This window comes from Drosophila miranda, chromosome 4 (genome assembly GCF_003369915.1).
Source record: "Drosophila miranda strain MSH22 chromosome 4, D.miranda_PacBio2.1, whole genome shotgun sequence".
Lineage (NCBI taxonomy): Eukaryota > Metazoa > Arthropoda > Insecta > Diptera > Drosophilidae > Drosophila > Drosophila miranda.
The window spans coordinates 6,934,452-6,959,401 of NC_046677.1; the positions used below are offsets into that span (position 1 = coordinate 6,934,452).

At 40.5% G+C, this 24,950-nt stretch overlaps 1 protein-coding gene and 3 long non-coding RNA genes across 4 annotated transcripts; 3 read left to right on the forward strand and 1 right to left on the reverse strand.

Annotated features, from left to right (window-relative positions):
• Positions 1-7,290: 7,290 nt before the first annotated feature.
• LOC108161625 lies at positions 7,291-7,743 on the forward strand. The gene is made up of 2 exons (XR_001775490.2): positions 7,291-7,404; positions 7,458-7,743. It is a non-coding gene; the product is annotated as an uncharacterized LOC108161625 (long non-coding RNA).
• A 522-nt stretch (positions 7,744-8,265) lies between these two features.
• On the forward strand, positions 8,266-9,250 carry LOC108161512. Its single transcript, XR_001775474.2, has 3 exons — positions 8,266-8,404; positions 8,511-8,995; positions 9,050-9,250. It is a non-coding gene; the product is annotated as an uncharacterized LOC108161512 (long non-coding RNA).
• An 8,306-nt stretch (positions 9,251-17,556) lies between these two features.
• On the reverse strand, positions 17,557-19,306 carry LOC108161406. The gene is made up of 2 exons (XM_017295657.2): positions 19,190-19,306; positions 17,557-19,122 (listed from the first exon to the last, which is right to left on the reverse strand). Exons 1-2 carry the CDS (start codon positions 19,277-19,279, stop codon positions 18,781-18,783), a joined length of 432 nt encoding a protein of 143 aa, XP_017151146.1. The 5' UTR covers positions 19,280-19,306; the 3' UTR covers positions 17,557-18,780.
• A 1,275-nt stretch (positions 19,307-20,581) lies between these two features.
• LOC108164293 lies at positions 20,582-21,969 on the forward strand. Its single transcript, XR_001775825.2, has 2 exons — positions 20,582-21,402; positions 21,475-21,969. It is a non-coding gene; the product is annotated as an uncharacterized LOC108164293 (long non-coding RNA).
• The last annotated feature ends 2,981 nt before the right edge of the window (positions 21,970-24,950 follow it).

A 24,950-nucleotide genomic window follows, 5' to 3' on the forward strand; every position in this document is an offset into this window, starting at 1 on the left:
ATTTTGCTGTTGTCGCCTGTAGCTCTTCGCCTGATATTGTGCTGTGGCCCATTGTTATTGCTGCTGTTGTGGGGTTGTCATGCTGTTTTGGCCACATTGTTACCTACACACACACACACACACACACATGTCTGTCTGTCTGTTTCCTTCATTCAAGCTCGCATCACCAACGAGGTGTTAAGTAAGCAACCGTGTGTGGGTGCAGCAATTGTATTAACCTTATCGCTACCTTGATTTATGTATGTAAATACAAGGAGTCAGTCCTGTCTGTCAGGCCATCGGGTAGAACATCGGAGCCTATGCTACGGCTGACTAATGAGTTTACTGAAAAACAAAATAGGGCCAAGGTACATCTAAAGTAAAATTTTTACACAATGCCAATCAAATCTTGATACGATTAAATAGATCAATATTTGACTTCCCTGATATTTCCTACAAGGTGAACCAGAACGTATATTAGATACAAATTTGTATGCCTTTAAATATTTTAAGGCGCATAAGACCGGGAATATAAAAGGCGATAAGTAGTTGCGATTGAAAAATGTTTTTTTTATTAATCATCATAGCATATAAATATATAGACATATAGAAGAAATTGAAGATTGAATCAGCATTCCTAAAGGGATACACACTTCTAAAAATAAACCATATAACTTGTCAATTTGGGGCTACTCCAGGTATATTTTAGAGGTTGCTTGAAACAATCGAGCATTTAAGTAGGTCACACAATGCGAAAGTTCTTTTACATTATCGCCCCTGTATCAACTACTTAGCTGCCTGATTATTTTGAGAGGACCTGACTATTGATAACTCTAATCGCACAGTTCCGTTGACTTTGACTGCACTTTTTTAAAGTAGTACATCAAAAGGTCGATTTGAGCTAGATGACGACCTCTTAATGGATACTACTTAAGGAAGCTGCAGCAATTGAAGAACTAAATCTCTATTCAAACTCGATCACTTTACTGACTTCGCGGCACTGATGGAAACTAGTGCCAAGACATGCATTTTATAGTCAGGTTGAACCCGAAAATTGCTTATCTGAGACGCAAATAATCTCGACTAATGCGAACTGTCTTTGTCTCGCACCCCTGCTGATTCAGCTGATTTATCTGCAAGGCAAGACGCTAATCGTCTGGTCAAATAGTGCCCGAATCAATGGGAAACTGTTTGCCGAAGACACGCAGAGACACACTACTGAAAATAGTTATTGAATTACATTTCTTCTTATCTAAAGACAATTCGAGTCAAAGCAAGTGAGTGTGATCAGTTTTAATAGAAAATTTGGTTAATCTTCTGAAGAAACATTTTTTTTGCGTCGCCAGTAAAAATGTTTAAAAATCAAAAACCCACATTTGTGGTGGGTCTTTTGCTTTAAACTGGAAGCTCTGGCTACTTTAAATATGCCCTCCACATAATCCCAGCAGCAATCAACGGGAAGCCAAGCCAGAAGCCCGACCAATCTTGGGAAACTCACAAAAATACAGCCCAGACCAGATCCCACTCTCGGTTTAATAAAACAAAATCCTGCGGCGATAATTTACAACACGATTGTGCTTGGCAAATTGCTTTGATTTAAGCGTGCCAACGTGCCAGGACTCCTCACACAGTCGCACACGGCGAGCACATTCCACTCTCGAAAAAAGGAATAAAAACAAGCAGTCAACATTGGACGAGAAGGAACCAGTAAGAAACGCCATAGTCGAACATCCGACTAAAGGATACCCACGGATTAGGTTCTAACTAAGTAGAAAACGTCCCAAACGGAAATGAACCGTTGGGAACGGTATCAAAACCAATTTAGGATCTGGAATGGCAGGGATCTCTTACCTCAATTCTGGATACCACAGTATTTCACTTTATTTTGTATCTGCATCTGAATCTACTACTCCCATGTACTCTGCGAGTACCAGGTATAACCAGCCACAAGATGCTTCTTCACACAGACAGGCGCACACATCTTTACACTTGACTGGCAGCCAGAGCGAGGACGAAGGCAAACCAATTCAACATCCGTTTGCCGCTAATTCACACGCACACACATGCATAGGAGAGGAGGAGCGGAGGTTCCGGCATCCTGGCAGTAAGGATATATAAAATACGCGCAAATAACGTGTTAGGAAAATTGTGTGAAAATTGTTATATATATTATATCCGCACGCTGAAGCGCTTGATATGATTTCTTATGCTCCATTCACCACTGCAAAAGGTGTTGAGCAGTTCCTGCTTACGCTCACTTGGAGCCCCAGTTCGAGGGGGTGGGAAAGGGCACACAAGGGATGCCAAACTGCGCAGGGGCTGTAGTTTTCCTTGGAGCTTCCCCATTCAAATGAACATGTTTGGACACCGATTTGTAAGTTAGGACGAGATTTGGAGGAATAAAGAGAGGTGAATGATGAGAAATATCGATGTATGTATAGGTAAATGGATGTACGGGAAGTGATACTTGATAAAGAAGATATACTCATAGACAGGGGTATGTTAACACTACTAGACACTACTTAATACCTCTCAATTATATATACCCAGATATCTTTATAATTTTTTGTAGATATATGTATATTTAGAAATACATATTTGCGATTTATTAAGCGTCCATCTTTAATGCGTTTATGGAGTCCAGACCTTGTACTATGTTATCCACATTCTAAAGATTTCATCATATCGACTACTCTGACACCAGCTGACATCTTGAGCCTCAAGTGGATTTGCAAAGGGCCTTTTTTTAGAAGGTGTTCATAAAACCGAGAAACTACTACTTGAGAAATACGTTTTCTCCTTGTATTCATTTGTGTTTCCCCTACAAATATTTGTAATAAGCCAAATGGCGCGGAACAAAAGAAATATTCACTCCGAACCATTGTTTCTTGGTTATGGAAATTGTTTCTTTGGCAGAATAGGAAGAGGTAATGGGAAATTTGAAATGTTTCTTTTTGAATTTTATTCTTAATCAAAAATATGGTATATTTATTTTAATCTCCTTTTAGGCTGTCGGACAAGAGGATTTAACACCACAATTTAAAAATTTACATTCAAGAGACTGAGTGCAGAACTTGAATGGACAATTCTTTAATAAAGGTTTCTTGAGCCAACTAATAGAGACCAGTTCTCCTTACAGACCGCCCATGGCTAGTTTAAAGTGTTGGCGAAAAAACTAACAGGAACCTGGAATTTTTTTTAAGGGTGCCAAGTGCCAGGACAACCGGACCAGGACCAAACCGAATGTCTGTAAACTTGCACGTGACTTTGGCACAACTTGCAATATTTGCAGCCAAAGCCAAAGCCGAAGCCAGAGCCGAAGCCAAAACCAAAACTAAGCTGGCAACAACAATGGGAGCGGGCAAACTCTTGAAATCAAAACTAAAAATTCTGAAAGTCACATAGCAGAAAGTTTTCCATGCAGGTATCGTAGATCCAACGAGAGACTGCCAAAGTCTGTGACTGTTTGCTTAAATGATTTCGCAGTTTTCCTTTTTTTTTTCTCTCCACAGACTTCGCCCGTTTTTCTTTTTTGTTTGCCAGTTTTGTTCTTTTTCCTTTTATATTACTCGTACTGGTACTGGTACTCGTACTCGTATTCTCTTCGTTTGTGTGCCGCATAAAACTAATATTGTGCAGTGAGTTTATTGGAATTTCAGCGCAGAGAAACTTCTAACAGGTAGTATCTTGTAATTTTATGGAGTTGGCTGCTGTCTGATGTCTGGCGAGTACACACTGGAACGGGACTTATGGAAATCGCTGCCAGAAATGTCGTAAAATCAAGGCAGACCACGCATACCGAAAACGGCGTTAAACTCCCCGACAAACTTCGCCGACGGATTTTGTCTTGCGTTTAGTTTCTGGCAATTCTGCGGATGACACACCACAAAAACCTACAAAAAGTCCCCAAATGGGGGACTGAAATTGTTATCAACATTAAACAGGTCGCTGCATGTGCTCGGCAGTTGCGTATCTGCCGGATTCGCCTTCTACGTGATCCGTATTTGGCATGCAGGACACGTGGCCCCTGGCCCTATCAATGGGTATTTTCGTTGGCTGCGCATCGATGGCTCTAATTAATGTTTAAACTGTGACTTTTATTATTCAGTGGCTTCACCAGTACGTTCTGTCCGGCCGTAAAAACTAAGCATCACCAGTGAAATGATTTTGTCGAGCTCAATGCTCAATGTTCGCAATGCCCCACATATTCCTGTGTTATAGAGGGCAGGGCAGGCATGCTCTCCCTAGTATCACTCTCAAAATTGAGAAAGATAGTAAAGAAAGTTCTTTCACTTACTTACAATTGCTTAATTCATTAAAATAACTATTTATCAGACGAATAAGGCAAGGTACAAAGTAATTAGATATCCGACAAGAAAGATTGTTTGCCGAAGATTGTATTTAGGAATGTAGCGATTCACACAAAGTTGTAAGCAATATTAGTTTCTATGCATTAATTAATAAATACAAATTTTAAAGCTCATGTTGTTAGTCCATTTCAGATGACCGCAAAAACGCATTGTGTCCACTTGAGGACTTATCCGGTGCCCATTGATGAGTGGATGTTCGAAGCTCGTTAGTGAAGTGGCTGCCCCACCGTGTGGCTGGTTGGTTGGTCCTTTGGTAATCCACTCGCAGAGCTGAGCTGAGCGTGGAGCAGGGACCCGTCAAGTGGCGTCGCCGGCTCTGTCAAAAAGGAAACGATATCAAGTGCCTCAATCAAGTCAAACTTGCAATATAAATTCAAACATTTTCAATTCAATGCATTTCTGTGGTTGTTGCCAGTCAATCGTTGGCAATTCTATGAATATTCCTCTTCCATTACTATCCCCGAGACTCCCTCTCCACCTTGCTCTGGGTCTGGCACAGGGATGCAGACGGGTATTTGATATCCTTTCCCTGCCTCCATCACTGCCAAATTGCAGCGTTTCTATCAAAATGCTGCTGCTCCGTCTTGCAGTTGTTGGTATTTTTGTTTTTATAGCAACATTTACCCGAGCAGGTGAATTTCAATTCATTGCCAGACGGACCTATCCCCTACCTTTGCCCCTATTACCAGACACGCCCTCCGACCAACCCGACGCGGTTTATGCAATAAATTGGATTGCATTTGGTTTTGGCTTTTGGTCCTTTACAGAGCAGCACATTTTCGTATTTTCTATTACTATTATTATTCGTATAATAATATATATATATGTATGTATCTTAAATATGTATGTATTTAATTTAATTGTATTTGAAATATTTGATAAGCAAAATTCATGTAATGTAGAATTCTTGAAAGCTTACTGCTTAAGCAGGTTCGATTTAATTATAATAAGGCAAATATATTGAATATTTATCGTAAAATCTGTAATCTCGAAATTTATACCATTCCTTAGTTCTAGTCTTCAATTGATTCAATTAATTTCAGTTAATTTCAATCGTTTGGGCTAGTTCATAATACAAAACACAACAACCCCATGTCAAAGTATCCAACTTCCAATCAGCTCCGAGGAACTTACTCTGCGAGCTAAACGGACCAAAGGTCTTAAATTTCCTGTGCTTGTGCGTCCTTGGGACTTGGGATCCACTGAGCATCCTCCCACCGTCGCACCACCCACTTCTTGGCTGCCACAACTTGAGTTAATTTAATAAATCTTGAACAACTGAATAAGCTTTAAATTAATGACCCTGTAAAGTTCATATAAATTATTACGTTATCTCAAGCATTTTCAGTGAAACACCAGGCACCCACCTCCAGACCCCAGACCCCAGGCTCTCAACCCCAACCTCCAAGCCCAACTGGCAGCTGACACGTGGTGGCAAAATATGCCAGCCATACGAGCACACACACACACTCACACACACACACAATGCCTGCCTGCCGCTGCCCCGCCAAATGATTTCTCATTTCCAATCCCGTCAGCAGCAGCGGCAGCATCAGGCAGGGGCCACATACTCGTATTTTTTATTCCTTCCGAAATCAAATTTGTATCAATTACAATTGCATTAACATATAATTTGTGATCGTCTCGGATTTCTGGGCAGCAGCTGGCTGAGGCCCAAAATGAATATTTAAGTGCCTCCAAATGGGCCGAGCTTTAACGCTGATATTAGAGCACGTATCGAACTGAGAATACTTTACTGGCTTTAATCCTATTACTTAACCACTTCATAAATGCAAAACACTCCCTTAAAATAGTAAATTAAATCTGCAAGTGTTGGCCAGTATGAGGGAAACGAGATTATTCCTATTCGATTAAACCTTTACCAAATTATTTTAAGAACATACCTCCATATGTATTTCCCCTGGTACACAGTGACACTGCCAGTGCCAGCGCCATGCCGATGGCAAACCAATAACAAATTAACAAATCAAACCTTTTGGGGCCTTGACACAACTTCGCACCAGCTGCGGCAGAAGATCAACAAAGGAGCCTGGCCTGCCTCGACAAGTTCGGGTACATATGAAGAGCTCAAGTAGATTACTGGGCAAACAAAGGCTACATAGTAGTGGCCTTACTCTGACAGAAAGGCGGCTGACTGCCAAGGAGTGGATGTGATGTGGCTGTTCTCCTTCGGCGACCCAATTTCCATATACTCGTACGAGTATGCGGCAGATGGCGGTTTTTGGCTTAACTAGCCAAAACTTGGCTTGAAGTTTGCGGCCAAGTCAAACAAACGAAACCGATAGAGAAGGAGAAGTAGAGGGAGAAGGTTTGTCAAAAGGAGAATTGCGGCGGAGGAGGAAGAGCTTGATTCGACACTCTACCATTGGGGATTCAGACTTCAGGTTCAGCTTCCAGGGCAGGGCCAGGACCCACGACCCACTGCGGTTTCAGCCAAACAGGAACCAAAGTTGGCGACCACAAACTGGCGGAGCCAGCAGCTAATATTATTGAATAAAATTGAATTTTCCCAGCGTTATTGTTGCTGCGAAATTATTAAAACATGACTCCGGGATTGTAGCCGGGATTCTCGGTTTTCCGTTTCGGGGCTTCTGTTCTCCTCTCCCTTCTCTTGGCAACCCACTCGTCCTGTGGCTTGGCAAGGATTTCGCTACGACTGCAGCATGGATAATTCAATTATTTCTGAAGTAGACTCTATTCCAAAAGCGGAAGATGCCAAATTGCAATACTTTTGCAATTATGCAGAACAATTTCGCCCTGCCACTGATTGCAACTTGCGATATTATTTTTCATAAGTAGAAGCTAGATTCCAGTTGCCCAGATTCCAGAACCCCAGTTTCGACAGTCACACTCACTTAGCGTGAAACTTGGAACAAATGAATTAAATTCGAGCAGTGAAAATAACTATTTCGGTGGAATTTGGCCACTTAATCGTAAGACCTCAAAGTACATGGAACAATGTTTTTGCTGCATAAATATCTCTTCTTAACTTTGATACTGAGCGTCTGGTTTCTTCTCTCAAACGGCCACATATGTAAGTAAATAATACAAATACTGAAAAATCTAATAGGCAAGATTACTTTCCAGCTTGCAGGGACAACACAGGGAAGTGTCGAGAACGCTGTCCAGCAGATATGAGCTATATACGCAACAGAGCTGAGTGTATGGAGGACTTCTCCCGGCCGTTACTCTGTTGTGTGAAAGACTTATTCGGCTAAGCGACGCCCCGGAGCATCATAAGCTTGAACTAGAATCGGCCGTAGCTGTTGGACGTAGCTAGTTCAAAATATTGACTAGAAACGTTTATAAACGCTTAAACCGTATCTATATATTTTTGTATATTATATACAAAATAAACCATTCATGTAATTAATTTGCAAAGGTTTCTATATATGAATTTTAATGCATTCAAATGACAAAAGAACAACTGTGGACCGAAATTTTTATACCCGATACTCGAATTATAGAAATATATTTGTGGTGAAAGGGGATGTGGGTGACACTCAGAAGGAAGCGTTTCCGACCCTCTAGAGTATATATATTCTTGATCAGCATTAATAAGCAAAGACCGAAAAAGCAGGTTCGTAGAGAATGACCATATCTACCACACTGCAGCATCAGATCGGATCTTTATTGTAGCCAAGAGCCGACACATAAATTACATAAATCATAAGCTCACATATTTACCGACTGAGTACCGGGTATAAAGTAGAGCCGCGGCCCTTGCCGCGGTTCACAATGTTCCCCTCGTTCTACTATAAATACGACTGAAATTGTCTTAAATAACATATGATCTTCGCCAATATCTTACACAATACATTGACCGACACATTCCAAAGGGTTATGTCAACCGTAACAAATGAATTGGATTCCAAGTATTAGAAGATCTCTCAAAGTGGGATTTAGCCACTGTATCTTAAGTCAAAGTTCAAAGTACATTGAACAATGCTTCTGCTGCATAAATATTTATTTTTAACGTTCCTTTTGAGCGCGGGTATTCTTATCTCGAACTGTCAATATACATAAGTATATAAGTAAGTAATATAAGTCAAATAAGTAAGAACATAATACCACTTTGACGACGTCCCAGAACTTTTTTATATAATATGTTTATATTAAATATTCAATTTTAATTTACAGGTTGCAGGATGAAAACAGGATACTGTGCCGAGACTTGTCCAAAAAATTGGGGTGCTATAAATATGAGATATGAGTGTGTGCAAAACTATAGTAATCCCTTAGCGTGTTGCGTAGAAAATTGGATTGGCACTGGATAAACCAATCTCCAATCTAAGCGTAGCTCTAGGATGTTGAAACTTTTATTTTGAGCCTGCGAAGCTCATTTTCATACGCCTGTAGTACCTAGTTAAAACCGACTAATCAAGGAACGTGTCGGATCGATCCTGCCCAGAAAATAAACGTACTTAAATTGAACATTAAACCATTTGTGTCAATTGTTATGTCAATTGTAATGAATGAATTAGATTCGAGGTGCTATAAGAACTTAAAAAGTGGTACCGAATCGCCATTCCTCGAAGCACTTAAAACTATGATGAGGCTGAATAAGTATATTTTTATGTCTTTGATGTTAAGCGTATTGTTTTCTTTCTCCAACGGAGGCAGACGTAAGTAAATAATACCCGAGTGAACACTACTAATTATACAACTTTAATTACCAGCTTGTAGAAGCAGCGGGGGTCAATGTGTGCCAATCTCAAAAGCACCCAACCAATGTGCAAAAATGGAACGGCATCCCTACCTAACATTTGAGTCGTCCGATTGTTCGAACAACGAACTGTGTTGTATTCACATAATTTAATTGGAACAGATATTCAAAGCTCTACAGTAAATACGAATGAAGTTACCCCAAACTCCCAACCAATACTTCAAAGAGTTATTCCCACTGTATTAGATTCCGAGTGCCATAAGAACCATAAAAGGGGACTTAGCCACTGAATTAAACATCTTCAAGGTGCATCCAACATGGTTTTCCTGGATAAACGTCTGTTCTTTATGTCGTTATGCAACGTCAGTAAAAAGGATAAAAGTCTCAGGGGTTTTCCTACTATGATGAAGACCACATTTCGACTTATCAAAGAGCCTCAAACATCGCCTTCATACGAGTATTTACCACTTCTTCATTGGCAGCTGGCTGCTCAATTGAATTTCGAAAGGCTCCCAGAATTGTTCCCATTTTCCATTGACATTTCCCTTTCGGCTGCAATCCGGTCCGCATCAATGGAACGCCTCAAAGTAAATATCCAGCTGCAAGTCCACAAATCAAATGCAATCAATTCAAATTTCACACTTCAATATTCATTAGAAATGTATTTTGCATTTTACAATTGCAATGTAGATGAAACCGCCAGCCAGAGGCAATCGCCTGTCTGGCTCCCTGGCTGACTGTGGCTGGAGGACCATGCTCTCTTCCCTAGCCCGAGCCGAGACGGCAAGGACCCAGCGTCTCAGCATCTCAGTCCGAGTATCGTTACTCAGTTGCACAAAACGAGCATAAAAAATGGAATGGAATTTTCAGCAAAATTAGCTGCCAATTGTTTTCAATGCACAGCGTCGACATTCAGCTGATAAATTGAGAGCGAACAGAGAACGGAAATTGTGCCAAACCAAGCAAGAAATTTCAAATTTCCAACAGCTGTGCGCTGCAGTTCGGGGCTCCTGCGCTTCTGGTTACCCCAGCGCAGTCCCAGTTGCTGCCACTTAAAGTGCGATACTTTAATGGAGCTGCCTAATTTATACATAATTTATAACAATTAAAGCGGCATAACCTTGCGTCGTTTCATGCGGCGTATGCGCAATGAAAAACTACGGGCAGCCGCAAAATGTCAGACCAAAGGTGGACCCCACATACATATACATAGTCGCATATATTTGTATGTACATATATGTATTTGTGTGTTGTAGTGCCGTGCACATAACTTAATTATGCAGAAGTGTAAATGTTGCTAACAAACACTCACACACCCAGACACCCGGACATACTCGCACTCGTAGAGGTACAGGGAGAGGGACCGAGTGGTTCCAGGACTGCCAAGTTTGTCCGTGTGGCAGACGATGCGCCGCTTGAAGTCTTTCCATAAGCTCAAAGTTCATAATAGGATTTAGTTAGTATAGCTTGTTGGTGTAGTTTTTGTTGCCACTGCTGGTGCTCCTAGTGCTCCTGGTCCTGGTCCTGGTCCTGCTGAATATGATGATGATGATGATGCATGGCAGTTCTAGTCGGTTGCTCCTCCTCTGCCTTTTTCTTTTGTCATCTGATGAACTGTGGGAAGCCCCAGCAAAATTTTCCACATAATTTCATTCAAAGTTATTCTTGCATATATTTGCAACAACAATTGGGATTCTTTTGTTAATCAAATTAGAAGGGAGTGTGGAGAGTCCAGGGCTCGCCTGACAATGGACCCTCAAAAGTTAATTGATTAAATTATTATTAATTAAGTTTGAAATAACTTAAATTGAAGCTGGTACAGTAATGCAATTTCATTGAGCATTAAGTTTAGGAAAAAGAAACAAAAAATAAAAGCTAGACTTTTGGACGAAGATTTGGATACCATTGCACATAGATTTGCAGATCTACTGTAAAATCGATTAAGATCGTTTCATTCAGTCCTAGATTTTCAAAGGAATTTGTCCACTGTTCCGGCGTAATGTTAAATATGGTCACTCTGGTTTGCCTACGCTGTGTGCTGTGTGCTGTGTGCACTGTAGACCAGACCAGCTGAACCTGCTGTGTGGCATTTGCTAAGTCTCGCTGCCCCTCGCTGAAAATATAAATTATGCACACAAGGCAAAAATTGCAGGACGAGGAATACTTAGCAGAGGAGAAGGTGAAGCTCCTCCAACGGCTGAGCAAAATGGGGCATGACTGTGTATGGTGCATCTTATAATTCTTGCACGAAAATAATAGCGGCCTAAATGTTTTGCATGTGATAATGGAAATTTATGAGTGACAGACACGGCAAGAGGCCTACAGCTATGCGAGTACAGTGTACCTTACCGGTGTTATCGCTGGTCATACATATTTAAAGGGCACTCTCTGTTGACCACAGAAACCACAGCTATCAACTTTGTCTTGGCTATACCTCGTCGGCCTATTAGTCCAAGCCACACGCCGCATATCGTAGGCCCACTCTGTCTTCAGTTCCGCCTCCACTTGCTGCATCTCCGCTGGCTGGCTCTTCAGCAGCAGCCACAGCATCATCATCGGTTCTGCTGATGCTGCTGATGCTACTGACTGCGTAATGTATTGATAAACATTAAAAGCCAATCAGCGTAATGGGTTGTGAAGTGGAGCTGGCATCCCATACCGCTCTCTCATTCAGCATACTTCATTTTCAACAGCTCATAAAATTGCAATTGGCTTTGAGCTGCCTCTTCGCTCCTCTTCTCTCTGGCACTTTCCTTTCCCTTCGGAAAATGTCGCAGTCACATATGTGCTTAATTAAGTGAATAAATTGATATTTGGTGCGAGTTTATGACTGCAATGCAGTCATTGCAGTAGTACCCCGATTATATACTTATCCACACTTACTTACACATTAGCCCCTGCTTGGCAAAGTGCCTGACTTTGTGGGGCGTATACTTAATGTACTTGAAGGGATTACATATATTCTTTACTCTGGCTCCCCATATCCCTCTTATATAAAAGTGCAAAACGAAAGATATAAGGTAATTTAACTTAGGTATTTAAATGTATAATTTTCTGAAATAGGATCCACCCTCTGCAAAATAGTTTAAGACTATCCTAAGATCCTATTTCATCACATATGTATGTATAAGCCTTGTTAATTGTCAATACATAATTAAACACTAATACCATTCAGGCGTACCTTATGATGCATTTCATCGTTAAAATAGTTATTTAATCACTCTCAAGCCAGCCCGCTCGAGGCCTGACCTACTTACATATATGCATTGAAATGTATTTATAATTTTCTGTCCATCATTATTCGAGTCTACCAAATGTTGTGATTATTTATAGCCCATCTAAATAGTCTGGCTGCGAACCTTGGCCAACATGCACCACAGCGAACCATCCACAACTAGGATAACCGGGAGAACGACAACAACTGGCTGTTTAGCATACCACGTAGCCAGAGAGGAAATTTAATTAATTTACTCCGCCGCCTCGTCTTCCTGCACACATTTGTCTCAGGGCGTGGACAAGCCATAAACTGAAAAGTTACGAGTACTCGTATTTTCAGCAGCTGCAACTACTTCATTATGTGACTGATGATGTACAGCGGACTACTACTCAGGAAGTTATCAGACTTTTTCACCCGTTCCTCTCGTCTCGTGACGGGCTTTGTCTCGGCGCAAGAGTGGATGGACGGATGCAGGGCCAGCCACCAGCCGAGGAGGCATCCGCTTGTCTTTATGGCAGCCAAGTAGCTGCAAACTTTGCGACGTTAGAGGCAAAACTGCAGAAAGGCAACCAAGTGTCGGCCAGCGAGCGGGGTACGACTAAAACAAAAATTGGCATATAAAAAGTTTTTTAATGAATGGAATTAGTGTTTGAGCTGCACCGACTTTGTTAAATCGTCCGAGCAGCGTCTCGGAAGTCCTCTCAAAATCCCTCTCCGGCATCAGTCTCGAGTCACTTTTGGCATGCCATCAGCATCGGCGGAAGCTGCTCCTCGGCCCACTTCTCCTCCTGTTTCTATTCCTGTTCCTGTTACAGGGCTAACTAAATTAGCGCTTATTAGTGCCAGTTGGTCAAACTTTTCAGAGATTTTCCTTTTTGTTTTTCACTTTTCTACTCGTCATAATTTCCCCAGGGCACGACCACTGAGACCCATTCTCTAATTGTTTCAAATTGACTTTTATAGGACTGGATGTGCCGCAAAATGATTGCACTGCAGCACGGAATCCAAAGCGAGGATTGTGTGTGAGTTTTTGAAATACTTAAAAAATGTTTGGAGTTAACTTACAGATATCAAGAGAGAGAGTAAGGAATCAAAAATTCAATTTGATGTATGTACTTCGGGTTGGATGGTATGTATGGTTAGATGGTAGATGGCAAGATAGATGTATAAAACTTGGAGGCAAATTAAGAATCAAAATTTTAGTAGACAATGCCTTTAGTAGACTAGATCACGCAGAGTTCCTCACTTATGATACACTTGTGTTTTTGAAGAAAAAACAGGGAACAAAAAATCCTTTTTTCCATATATTGCTTTTCCTACATGCTTGTATTTGTGTATTTTAGACATGAAGCAACTACATAACTACTAACGAGTATGTACACTATATACATACATATGTCGATATCCGTATATCCCCATGGCAATTTAAAGCCGCCTGTCAACTATAATTTACTTTGTTCTGCAGCTCAAAATTGTCATAGCTATCCTTGGCCAAAATTTCAATGCGGCTTTACCTTATTGGAATACATGCACACATGGACACGACCTGCATTATAATCCAAGATCTCGGCGTAGCTCCCCTGAGGCAACGGCAACAGCAACCACAACCAAATAAAGGAAAAAAAACTAAAAATAAATTCAACCAAAAAGCCGCAAAAGATATCAATGAACAATCGATGCTGCTGCAGACTAACCACAGCCCCCTGTTCCCGCCAGCATACCTCTACCGATTGCGGCAAAAAGGCAACTATCTATCGATGGAGATACTGATACATGCACGTCCTACAGTCTTACAGTCTCACAGATAGAGATACAGATACAGTTTCATTCAACAGGGGGAGAGTGTGGTCGTCGCAGTGAATTTGTAAAATACGTGACAAACATTTTCAATTTGGTGGCTATCTTTGGCTCCCACTCCTTAGCATCATCATCATCATCATCATCATCATCTTGGTCTCCACCCTCTACTCAACCCATCTGCAACTGCTTTCATCTGCTCTACTATTTACAATTCAATTGTTCTAATTTCGTTTCGTTTTGTTCGGTGCCACAAAAAATGAAGTTCAATTGAATTGACAGCCATGAAAGTTAAATGCTTTGCTACTATTTTGCAACTAGCCGGAGTCCCTTTTTGTGCTTATTGTTGTACGTAGTGCAGTATATTTTCCTTGTTCAAATTGATTTATTTATGTTCGCTGTCTGTTCGGTGTTTTTCCGCACTTTGGCCACTCGTATCTGGGAGAAAACTTTATTGTCTGGCTGACCACATTTTGTGGTCATGGCGGTTATAAATTTATTGTAATTTTGTATGCCATTTTAACTGGCAACAAAAAGCATAAATTTATAAAGCGCCGATGTTCGTTGCGGCTTCTTGGCCCCCGCTACTCCCACTTAACACTGCCCTGGTGAGATTTTTATGATCTTTTGTGCTCTTTAAATCATACACTCGGTCAATAAATAAAAGATGAATCCCATTATCATTATGAACTTGAAATGCCAAGGAATTTATACGTTTTTGCAGATGTATGGATTAACCTGAATTAAATTACCACAATGCGAGTACGAATATTTGTGTTTAATGTCCGAGTAGGTCCACTTTGCAGCTGTCACTGACACATTGGCCATTCAGCCGTTGAGTATGCGCCCCAAGAGCTATCAATTGAACATATCTATGGAGCATGGAGCATGGAAACTTTAAAACAAAGGCTCAATAAAAAGTTTCACAGAAGTACGAGTACGAGTAGGAGTCCGAGTACATACATTTCAGCAGCAGGAGCAACAACTGCAGTTAAATGGCTACGACATCTGCCATATGTTTCGCCGTATGGGCTTAAAAGCGTTTGGCGGCGTTAAAAAAAAAACCAACTACAAAAGCATTAAGTGTTTGTGTGTGGGGTGCAGTGGGAAATGCAAGGGGCCTGAGCCAGGCAATTGTGTGTGTTGTGTGCGCCAAGTGCATTATTGAGTTTACTCGCTTATTTCATTGTGGCACTGCAAAAAAAAAAAAAAAAAAATGAAAAAAGTTTGCTTTTTGTGCGCGCTTGAACGTAATATGGGTCTTAAATGACTGCCACACCCAAGCGTACGTACATGCACTCTCTACCACCTTTGCAGCCCCACCATGGACCACCTGCAAAAGCGCTTAATGTGCTTACAGAGCCAACTGCAGCTGGGTCCTCTCGTGGGGATGCGATGCTCGTGTCCTGTCCGTGCTCTGACTTGGTTCTTAACTGCTGAGGTGACTTAAGTAAAGCATAAGCTGTTAAGGTATTTATGGTCATCAGGAGGTGCCTCAAGAAATCGTCCAAAAAGGCGGTCAGAACTTTCTACGACCTTGCGCTCGTCTTCCAGATTTGCTGCACTCTTAACGTAAGGCTTTTACTTTGTTCCTTTCTCTTGAGCTTAGTTGTAAATGTAGGAGTCTAGGGAAAATCAAAGAGAGAGAATTTCTTTAATACATCATTCTATATAGAAAGTAGAAAGAAGTAGACTTCAACTGACCAATCAATCTGACTTGTGCATTTATTATTGAAATAAAAAAAAAGAAATACTTTCTTTGCAAGACCACACACCTTTCAAACTCAATAGAGAGATAGTTATGAAACTTGAAACGCAGCTCTCAAGCAATCAAGAAATCCTCTCATCCATCTTTACGGCCCCTTTCAATAGTTAAGACCTGCACTGCTACCATAATTTGATTAGTTGGTCGACTTTTCAACTATTTTTATATATTTTTTTTCTGCTAACCACAGACGGTTTCCCTTTGCTGACTTCTCTTGGTAAATTTATATAAACGCCCACAAAATTGACCTGTGGCGTCCCCCGGCAATTATAACAAATTATCAACTCGCTCACACGAACGATCCCGGGCTCACAAACACACACACATACACTGATAGCTAAGACAGCTTCCGTTTTGAGAACGCCCACACGGTCACACGCACACACCTAGACAGACATTAATTATTCATAACTTCAACTCGCCCAGACCCAAGAACCCAGGAACCCAGTCCCCACCACCCAGTCCCCTCAACCCAGAAGCCCAGACTCCAAGTCGTAGGGTCGAGAACTGCCGTTCAGGCGTTGTCTTTGTCTTTGGGGAAATCTGCTGCTCTCAACCATGCCAGACCACACCACACCACACCAGACCAGACGAGACCCGGCCAGGCCCTGCTACCATACCGACTCCATACCATTCCATTTGCCTGGCCTGTGGTCTGCCAGCAGTTTCAGTTTAATGTCTTCAAAATGTCAAGGCAAAACGGCCTGTGGCGGAAGGAGTCGTCTTTTTAGCTTAACCTTGCCATCAGACACCTCTGTGGGTCACCGAGAAGCATTTAAGCTGAATTTTTTCTTTAAAAAACTTTAACTGAAGTATCCTCAAGTCCAGCACTTCTGCTCCAATTAACAAGGACTGACTGGCATGTGTGTAATCCACTTAAAAGCTCGACCCTGATTAACTTATGCCCTCATAGTTGCAGTTATTTTAACTCTGTCGGTCCTCGCGGCGGATACTCAATTTGGCTTGGCCCGCAAACTGTGTGGCTGTGGATGCCATCCTGTACACTCGTTTACCGATATATCCATGGCTATGAATAATTATAAAGATACAGATAAATCCGCAGATACGAATACTTATTAAGATAGAGATTCTACAGCTACTAGAACAATTCGTGAGGTTGGGACAGGGTCATTAGATGGATTTTTTCCAGTCTCAGGAAGAAGTTCTCCCGCAGGTCTCCTAACCCTAGTTTTTAATCGATCCATTTGCGACTAAAGTTCTCATTGCCGTTTACTCGTCTCTGATGATCTTTCTCTCTAATATTGTCCTTGAGGTCGTTAATCGTTGCATCCTTCCCCTGGCATAGGGCAGCGTACCGCAGTAACGGCTTCGCAATCGGAAAGCATATATCACAGTGCTGGAAACGGAATGTCCAACTAATTATTCACTTGAAATGAAATCCTTATGTAGATTGTCAGATCAAGCTTATTTTTGATAATAGAACGGACCTATAGTACATATTATGTATTGTCAATAAGTATGAACCTCTTATTATTTATGTTTTATTTGTTAATTTTTTATTGGACTTAAGATTTTTTGGAATTTTTAAAGACATGTTTTCCTTTATCTTTATATTCTATAGGAAAAATGATTATTTTTTAAAGTTTTTCCTCAAAGTCACTCTTATATATTGAACTATCTAAAATAATCCCAGATAATTTTCCCAACTAACGCTATATTTTAAACTTTTATTAACCCGGAATTTGCTAATGTAAAGCCAGTAACGAACGTCAGATGCTTCCGAAAATTTATAACAAAAAACAGGAAATTTTATTAAATGTAATACCTTGGAACGCTCAATACTTATACAGATAGCTCTACCCGGTTCACAGAAGTTAAAAATTTTGTACTGCAACCTCAAACCTCTTTTGGTAACATAACGTCAGGTCATATTTTTGCATATATCTTTTAAACCGTTGGCTCTTTTTAAAAAGAACACAAGCTTAGAATTTAATCTACGCATAAAAATAAAGATACAGAGCGAGATAAATCTATCTAGATAACGATACAGATACACTTTCAGATACATATCAGAATGAAGTTTAAGAAACAGATACATCTACAGCTAGGAATAGCTGAAATTTTAGTTCAATTTCTTCAAATTCCTAGTGCGTGATTCAGAAGGATTATTTCCCTTAAGATTTAGAACTTTATTGGTGTTTCAGATATTTTTAGTATGGTTTTGAACAGAGCTTGAATTCGAGTCAAGTTTCTATGTTTTTGGCCTTATCATCAATTGAGAAAATGTTAGTGAGATCCTGTAGACATCATAGTGCCAAGAATCCCATCGAATACAGTCAACGTATTCCCTTTGACCATTTTTATAATATTTTCCATTGAGATTATTGAAATAACAAGAAAACTGATATTATAAATACGTAATAATTACTAAAGTTACTTCGGCATAAAATATGTGTACCTTATTCCACAATGACCAAACCACCAACCACCTCCATAATATTTTGGGCAAACCGTGCCATTATTATGGTCCCATGTAGAAAACTTCATGTTTAGATTATATTCAGTTAGTGAATCTCCGGCTGCTCCTGAATATTTTTCCAATGATTTCAGCTTATAGCCCTCTTCTTCGCTTCCTATTTTAAAATCGTCGTAGCGAGCATATCTGGTTCCACCATTAACATTTCCAAGTTGAACGTACAATTCGTGCGATTGCGACAGGGTCATTAGATGGATTTTTTCAAGTCCCAGGAAGAAGTTCTCCCGCAGGTTTCCGAACCCTAGTTTGTAATCGGATGGATGACAGTCAAGCCAGATCCGGAAACACTGGAATTACAGGGCACAAGGAATGGGCCTATTCCGGGCAACCCTATGGTAAGGATATCAGTGGCATCGGTGAATGGAAGACAACTGCTAGCCTCCGATATGTCTACCAGCTTTCCCTGTGTTCGTTTAAGGGAATTCACTTGATTCTCCAGTTCTCTGATTAATTTATCCTTTGATTGCATTAAAGTCTCTCTAGATTGAATCTGATTGAGATCTGGTCTTTCTTGTCATGGATTTCTGCCTCCCGATCTCCAATATCTTTCTCCATTTTCACAATTTCGTTTGCCTTCAGATGCAATATAGTCTCCTTGTCCTTCAGCTGAATTTCCATTGAATTGGTTAGCTCAATCTTGCTTTTCAATTGCGCGATGTACACATCTTTCTCTCTAATATTGTCCTTAAGGTCGTTAATCGTTGCATCCTTCCCCTGGCATAAGGCAGCGTACCGGAGTAGCGGCTTCACAATCGGATAGCATATGGCACCACACCGCTCATCGTCATCATCGCGATTCATCTCACAGTGCTGGAAACGGAATACCCAACTAATTAGTTTATTTCAATTATAATTTCTCAATGCACTGAATTCTCACAGCACTCTTCTTGACGCTATTTTCCGTCGATAGAGTAATGTCTGCATCTACTTGCAGGAAGAAAAGCACCAGAATCCAAAATATTTGCATAACTTCGAATTTAATTAATATTCCCGTTGAGAGACTTAAATCTGACTGAATGCAAGATGAAAGACTCAATTCTTCTTATAAATCAGCTTATAAGCTGATTATCAATTAATGACATACATCATGCTTGCATCTGACTTGCCTGTTATTTTCGAGATAACAAATCCTATTAAGAATTATAAAATAACATATGTATATGTATACATATAAAGGCATTTCGAATGTCATATTTATGTACATTTTCAGATCCTGTTGTTGATAATAAAACAGAATAGAATTGATAATAGCCCCTACACTAGGTATTATGTATTGTCGATCTATATGCAAGTTCAGCGAACCTCTTTATATTTATTGTTTTATATATTCATTAGACTTAACTTCGTGGCATTCTTGATCACTGTTTGTTTTGATATACTCGTAGCTGGACTGGTTTCGTAAAATATTTATATCGTAAAGCTCCAAAAAAACTTCTTCCTGGGACTGGAAGAAAACCCATCTAATGACTCTGGCCCAGCCTCACGAATTGTAGCTTCGACTTGGAAAAATTAATGGAGCAACCAGATATGCAGCAAAAAGGAAGCCTACTGAAATGGGCGAGAAAATATTCAAGAACAACCGGAGAGTAACTAACTGAAGATCAACTGAACATGAAGTTTTCAACGTTGATAAACGGGATATTTATTTTCGCTATACACAAACGAGGAGGATGGTGGTTTATTAATTGCAGAACAAGGCACTCCCTCCAAAAAATACGCACACTGGGCGAGCAGTCTGGCGTTTGTTACGACGCACAGTGGGGCCATCGGCCTTTTTAGCATACTAAAATGGATAGCCCCCAAGCGAAATAAGATATCTTCATGAAATACAAGTACAAGTACACGGTGCTTCGATTCCTAGAAGCTTTATAACATTGTTTCTAAATTGCACTTTGTTGCGGTGCATAAAATTCGAAATGTGAAAATGCCGTTTGCCCCTCCGACATTATTATTAGGAATTAATACAGTACGTTTAACTCTAATTCTAAATCATTAAGTCGCCATAGCAACGCGAATCTCGTATCTTTATGGAGTGCATAAGTCAATGATGCAATTTTTATAATAAATACAAATTTTATGCAACGAACACAAAAAAAAGATTACTCACTGAGTTGATAGCTTGAGATCATACCACAGCAGTAGAAACGTTTCTTATCATGAATGTGCTATCAGGAATAAAATTTATGTATGTACACATGTACATTTTTAATTGTGATTAAGTGTGACAAGCAAAGAAATAATTTATATTTATATGTGGCTATTGGATCCATTCCGGTCAGTTTGGTTTTGCATCGACTGTGCGAGAGTCAAGTGAAACATGAGAAGCTCTGGCTTTTGGCTTTTTCTGCAAGGAGAATCCTCCCTCTGCCTTGGATACCCAGAAATACATTTGTCGCAAAAAGTTAGCCTCTAGGATTATTGATCTGCGACAGCTGACCACCAACTTGAAAGATAATAAAGGATTTACGGACAGTATAAACGGATTAGAAACATGCAAAAACATTCATGATGAATTTATCTCCAAGAAGAATTCAATTCAATTAAAGCATAGCCAAGACCAGCTGGCTATCAAAGAGGACTAAGTAAATCATCGAACCTCAGTGACAGAGCTCCTGAGTGGAAAATATGTAGCCAGCAGTTACCCTTCGTCAACTCCACTGATATCCATAGCATAAGGTTGCCCGGAACAGAGCCATTCCTTGTGCCCTGCAATTCCAGTGTTTCCGGATCTGGCTAGACTGTCATCCAGAGACTAGTCAACGGCAATGAGAACTTCAATCGCAAAACTTTAATCGACTTCTAACTAGGGTGCGGAGACCTCCGGCAGATCTTCTTCCTTGGACTGGAAAAAATCCATCTAATGACCCAGTCCAAGCCTCACGTGCTGTACAACTCAAAGATGTTAATGGAAGGACCATCTATTCTCGATTCCATAATTTCAAATTAGGAAACGAAGAGAAAGGCTACAAACCTGAAATCGGTGGGAAGTGCACAGGAAGTTTTCCACAGACCGGGATAATGACACTCATGAGACACGAAATTGCGCGAAATTTTATGGAGGTGGTTGTGGTTTTTTAGTTGCGGTACAAGGTAAACATCTTTTATGCAGAACTAACGCTTTTGGTTATTGAGCATTTATCATAAATTAGCTTATTATTACAGTTCACTCAATGGAGAATTATGAAAGTGCATCATTTGACGGCATTCGATGGGATTCTTGATACTAGAATGTCTACACGATCTCGCTTACTTTTGCTTAAATAATGATTGGGCCGACCTTTGATTCGAATTTAAGATCTGTTTAATCTTAATCTTCCGCAGGACTCCGAACCCTAGTCTTAGTCGGTCCACTGGCAATTAAAGTTCTCATTGCCGTTGACTCGTCTCTGGATGACAGTCCAACCAGATCCGGAAACACTGGAATTACAAGGCACAAGGAATGGGTCTGTTCCGTGCAATAAGGTTGCTGTGGATATAAGTAGAGTTGCTAACTTGGAGATAACTGAGTGCCTCCGAAATTTCAATCGGCTTTTGTTTAAGGAAATTCACTTGATCTCCTAGTTCTCTGATGTTCTCTCAAATTTTCTTTTAAATCAAAATGTGAAATATACGATTACTACACTTTGTATGTTTTTTTCGCAATATCAAACAATTCAAATTATATCTCTCTATTATATAAAAAGGTTTTGGGTCGTTGTGGTACTGACATTTTACTTAGGGGGCTGAGGGCTTGCCCTCAAGTGTATTTATAATCTTATATGTATATGTATTTGATCTTAGATCATCATCTAAATGCAAAAAGTCAGATTGCGAGCAAGCCTATTGTTTATAACAAAACATACTTATAATAAATATTAGGCTTCATTGCGAATCGTTCGATTTGCAGAGTAGGACTTACAATCGAAACATTATTTATCCCAATCGATGTACTAAATACTCGTACATTATCACTAGTTAGATATCGCAAAAAAAAACTAATATAAATGTGGCAGAGCGTCTAATCTTTAATACAGATATGAAACCATGCACTATTTTCAATAGACTCCTACTAATGATACAAGATCGAATACTGGTCAGGGTCAGCGAATCTCTTGTTCCAACCTTGCAACATGATTAATGATTAAAAATGTGTCTCCGTCTTTGTACTAACCGTAGAATGAATCTGATGTAGCTGAGAGTTTATGGGCTACAATTTATGAGTGCATGCATAGCAATCCAGCAGTCCAGCAATCCAACTTGAAACTGTTTAACTTATTTTACCCTCCCCAGCGTTCCAAAGCAATTTTCGTTCTCATCTGTTTAGCGCTTAATAAACTCGTCGCTGATTTAATAATATTAAGATCAACGCCATAAAATGCTTGCGTTAATGTTGTTCAGTTAAAATTTTTATGCTTGCACCATAAGACCCAAGTGGCAAACGGGCACAACGACTGCTGCTGCCGGCTCCTGCCAACGTTAACGAGTGGCGGCGGAGAGAGAGAAGGAGTAGAGTTTTTCCAGCTTCAACCCACTTTGGGCATGCCGGAGAGAGAGGGCGCAACAGTCGGGCGGCTGACATCTGTTGTTTGCAACATAATAATCATTATAATTTATTTTAAAACGCAATTTACGCGGCAACGAGTTGGGTCGAGTTCAGTTCACTTGAGCTGATGCTCTGCATGCTAAGCGCGGAAAAACTGACTGAATGATCTGAACGCAAATGAATGGAGTCCTGGGCGCGCGCGTTTATGCTCCAAAGCGAGTTAATTAGCGCTGATTTTGTCTTCGTTTGTGCACAAACTGTTGAGCAAATAGCGTTCTGCGTGCTGGGTGCTGGGTGCGTCGCTCCCTCATTATTGGCCACACAGGTCACGTAACTTGGCTCAAATAAAAATCGACACCGAAACGGTTTTGTGATACAACGTATCGTATCCACTATAACAAATGCGTCGCCCCAGCGGCAGTTGCTCATTTACAATCTGCTCTGTAGCTGTGCCCGGTCCCAGTCCTTTGCCACTGCCTTTGACCATTTCCAGTAGATGGTGCAGAATGCCTGAAATGTTCGAACAGGCAAATCAAAGCCTGTGGAACGCCACAGCCACAAATTCTGTGCCTACTCTGAGGATGCCCAAGCAGATCAGGTTCTCAATTGGAGGTCTCACAGGAAGCTCTTTTATATTTCTCATTGTAAGAGTTTTGGCCGATAGTTTCCGAGTAGCGGGTATCCCTTAGTCGGAATAGCGACGTGAGTACGTGAGTGAAACGTTCTTACTTGTTCCAGTTTGTTTTGTTGCTTACAAAACCGAAAAAGGTAAATAACAGGAAACATTTTACACTAATTAGCGACGCACGCAAATGGGCGGCTTTTGGAGTGGTGTGGAATGGCGGGTTAGCGCACGATGGTTGGGTGTCTCCCTGGGGGGGAGGCCAAGGGCTGTGTAAGTGGCGACGATTTCGTTTGGCTGCTTGGCTCGGGCATAAAATTCACTGCCAGAAGCCTAATTATGTTGTACTGCGAGCTGTTGTCGTTCCCTGTTCACAAAATCTTCTTTAAACCAATGGTAATGGGTTAAAAGACGTAGAAGGAGGAGGAAAGTGGCTTTATTCGCATTAATTAGGCCGGCACTTGTACTAGAGCCCATCCCATGATGCTACAAGTGACTCTTCAATTTTTGGTCAAAAGCTTGTCTAATATTTTATTTATTTTTGTCATTACTTCTTTGATACTTGAACTAAAAATTATATTTTTAATTTTCATACGATTTTCTTGTGATAATAGGAATATGTTTTGTATTCAATATATTGCAATAAACCAAAAAAAAACGCAATTAAAAAATAATAAATTATTCGTTAATTAGAAGTCCAACATCCTAAAGCACTTCAAAGCACCCATTTCTCGGGAACATTTACGGGCGAAACCCCAAAGGAAAACGAAGAAATGCGGCATTTATATTTTATTCGGGTCAGAATCAGATCAAAGCCCACAACCAGAGCGTGGCCACAGTCCATGGATTTTGTTGTTCGTTATGTTCTTTTGTTGTTGCTGCTGCCGCCTAAAAGCGAAGTTTCAACCAGGCTAAATCGGCCACAATTCGCTGGTCGCTTTGCCATTGATTTTTGCCGTCAGTTGACTGGACGAGTGCGTTGACTGGACTATTTTCATTCTGCTCGTTTGCCATAATTAACGAATAAATCGTTTTATACAACAAAATGCAATATATGCACGGTTCAGAGGAGTGACTGGAGATGGAGATTGGTAATGAAATCGTTTTTTCCCCTGTCGTCTGTCAATTTAATTACAATTTATTTGGCATTTCACTCGTACGTATACTGGACGAGTGGCAGAGCCACCATTTCGCATGTTGTGCGGTACCCGGCTTTGGCACTTTGTTTTATTTATTTTAAACATATTTTGTTTGTGGCAATCATTTATGGTGCATCCAGCCCGGCCACCTCTACCGGTTTGATTTGTGTCGCGGTTTCACGATTGGTTTATCCGATTTGCATGCGTGGGCGCAATAGATTTAATTTTCATCGGCGATAAAATAAATGAAGATATTATTCTAACAGATCCATTTGCTCCCTGTTATCCCACTCATAGATAAATGCAAGTGAGGGCTAGGACTTTTTAATACAGCACATATTTTATCGAAATATTA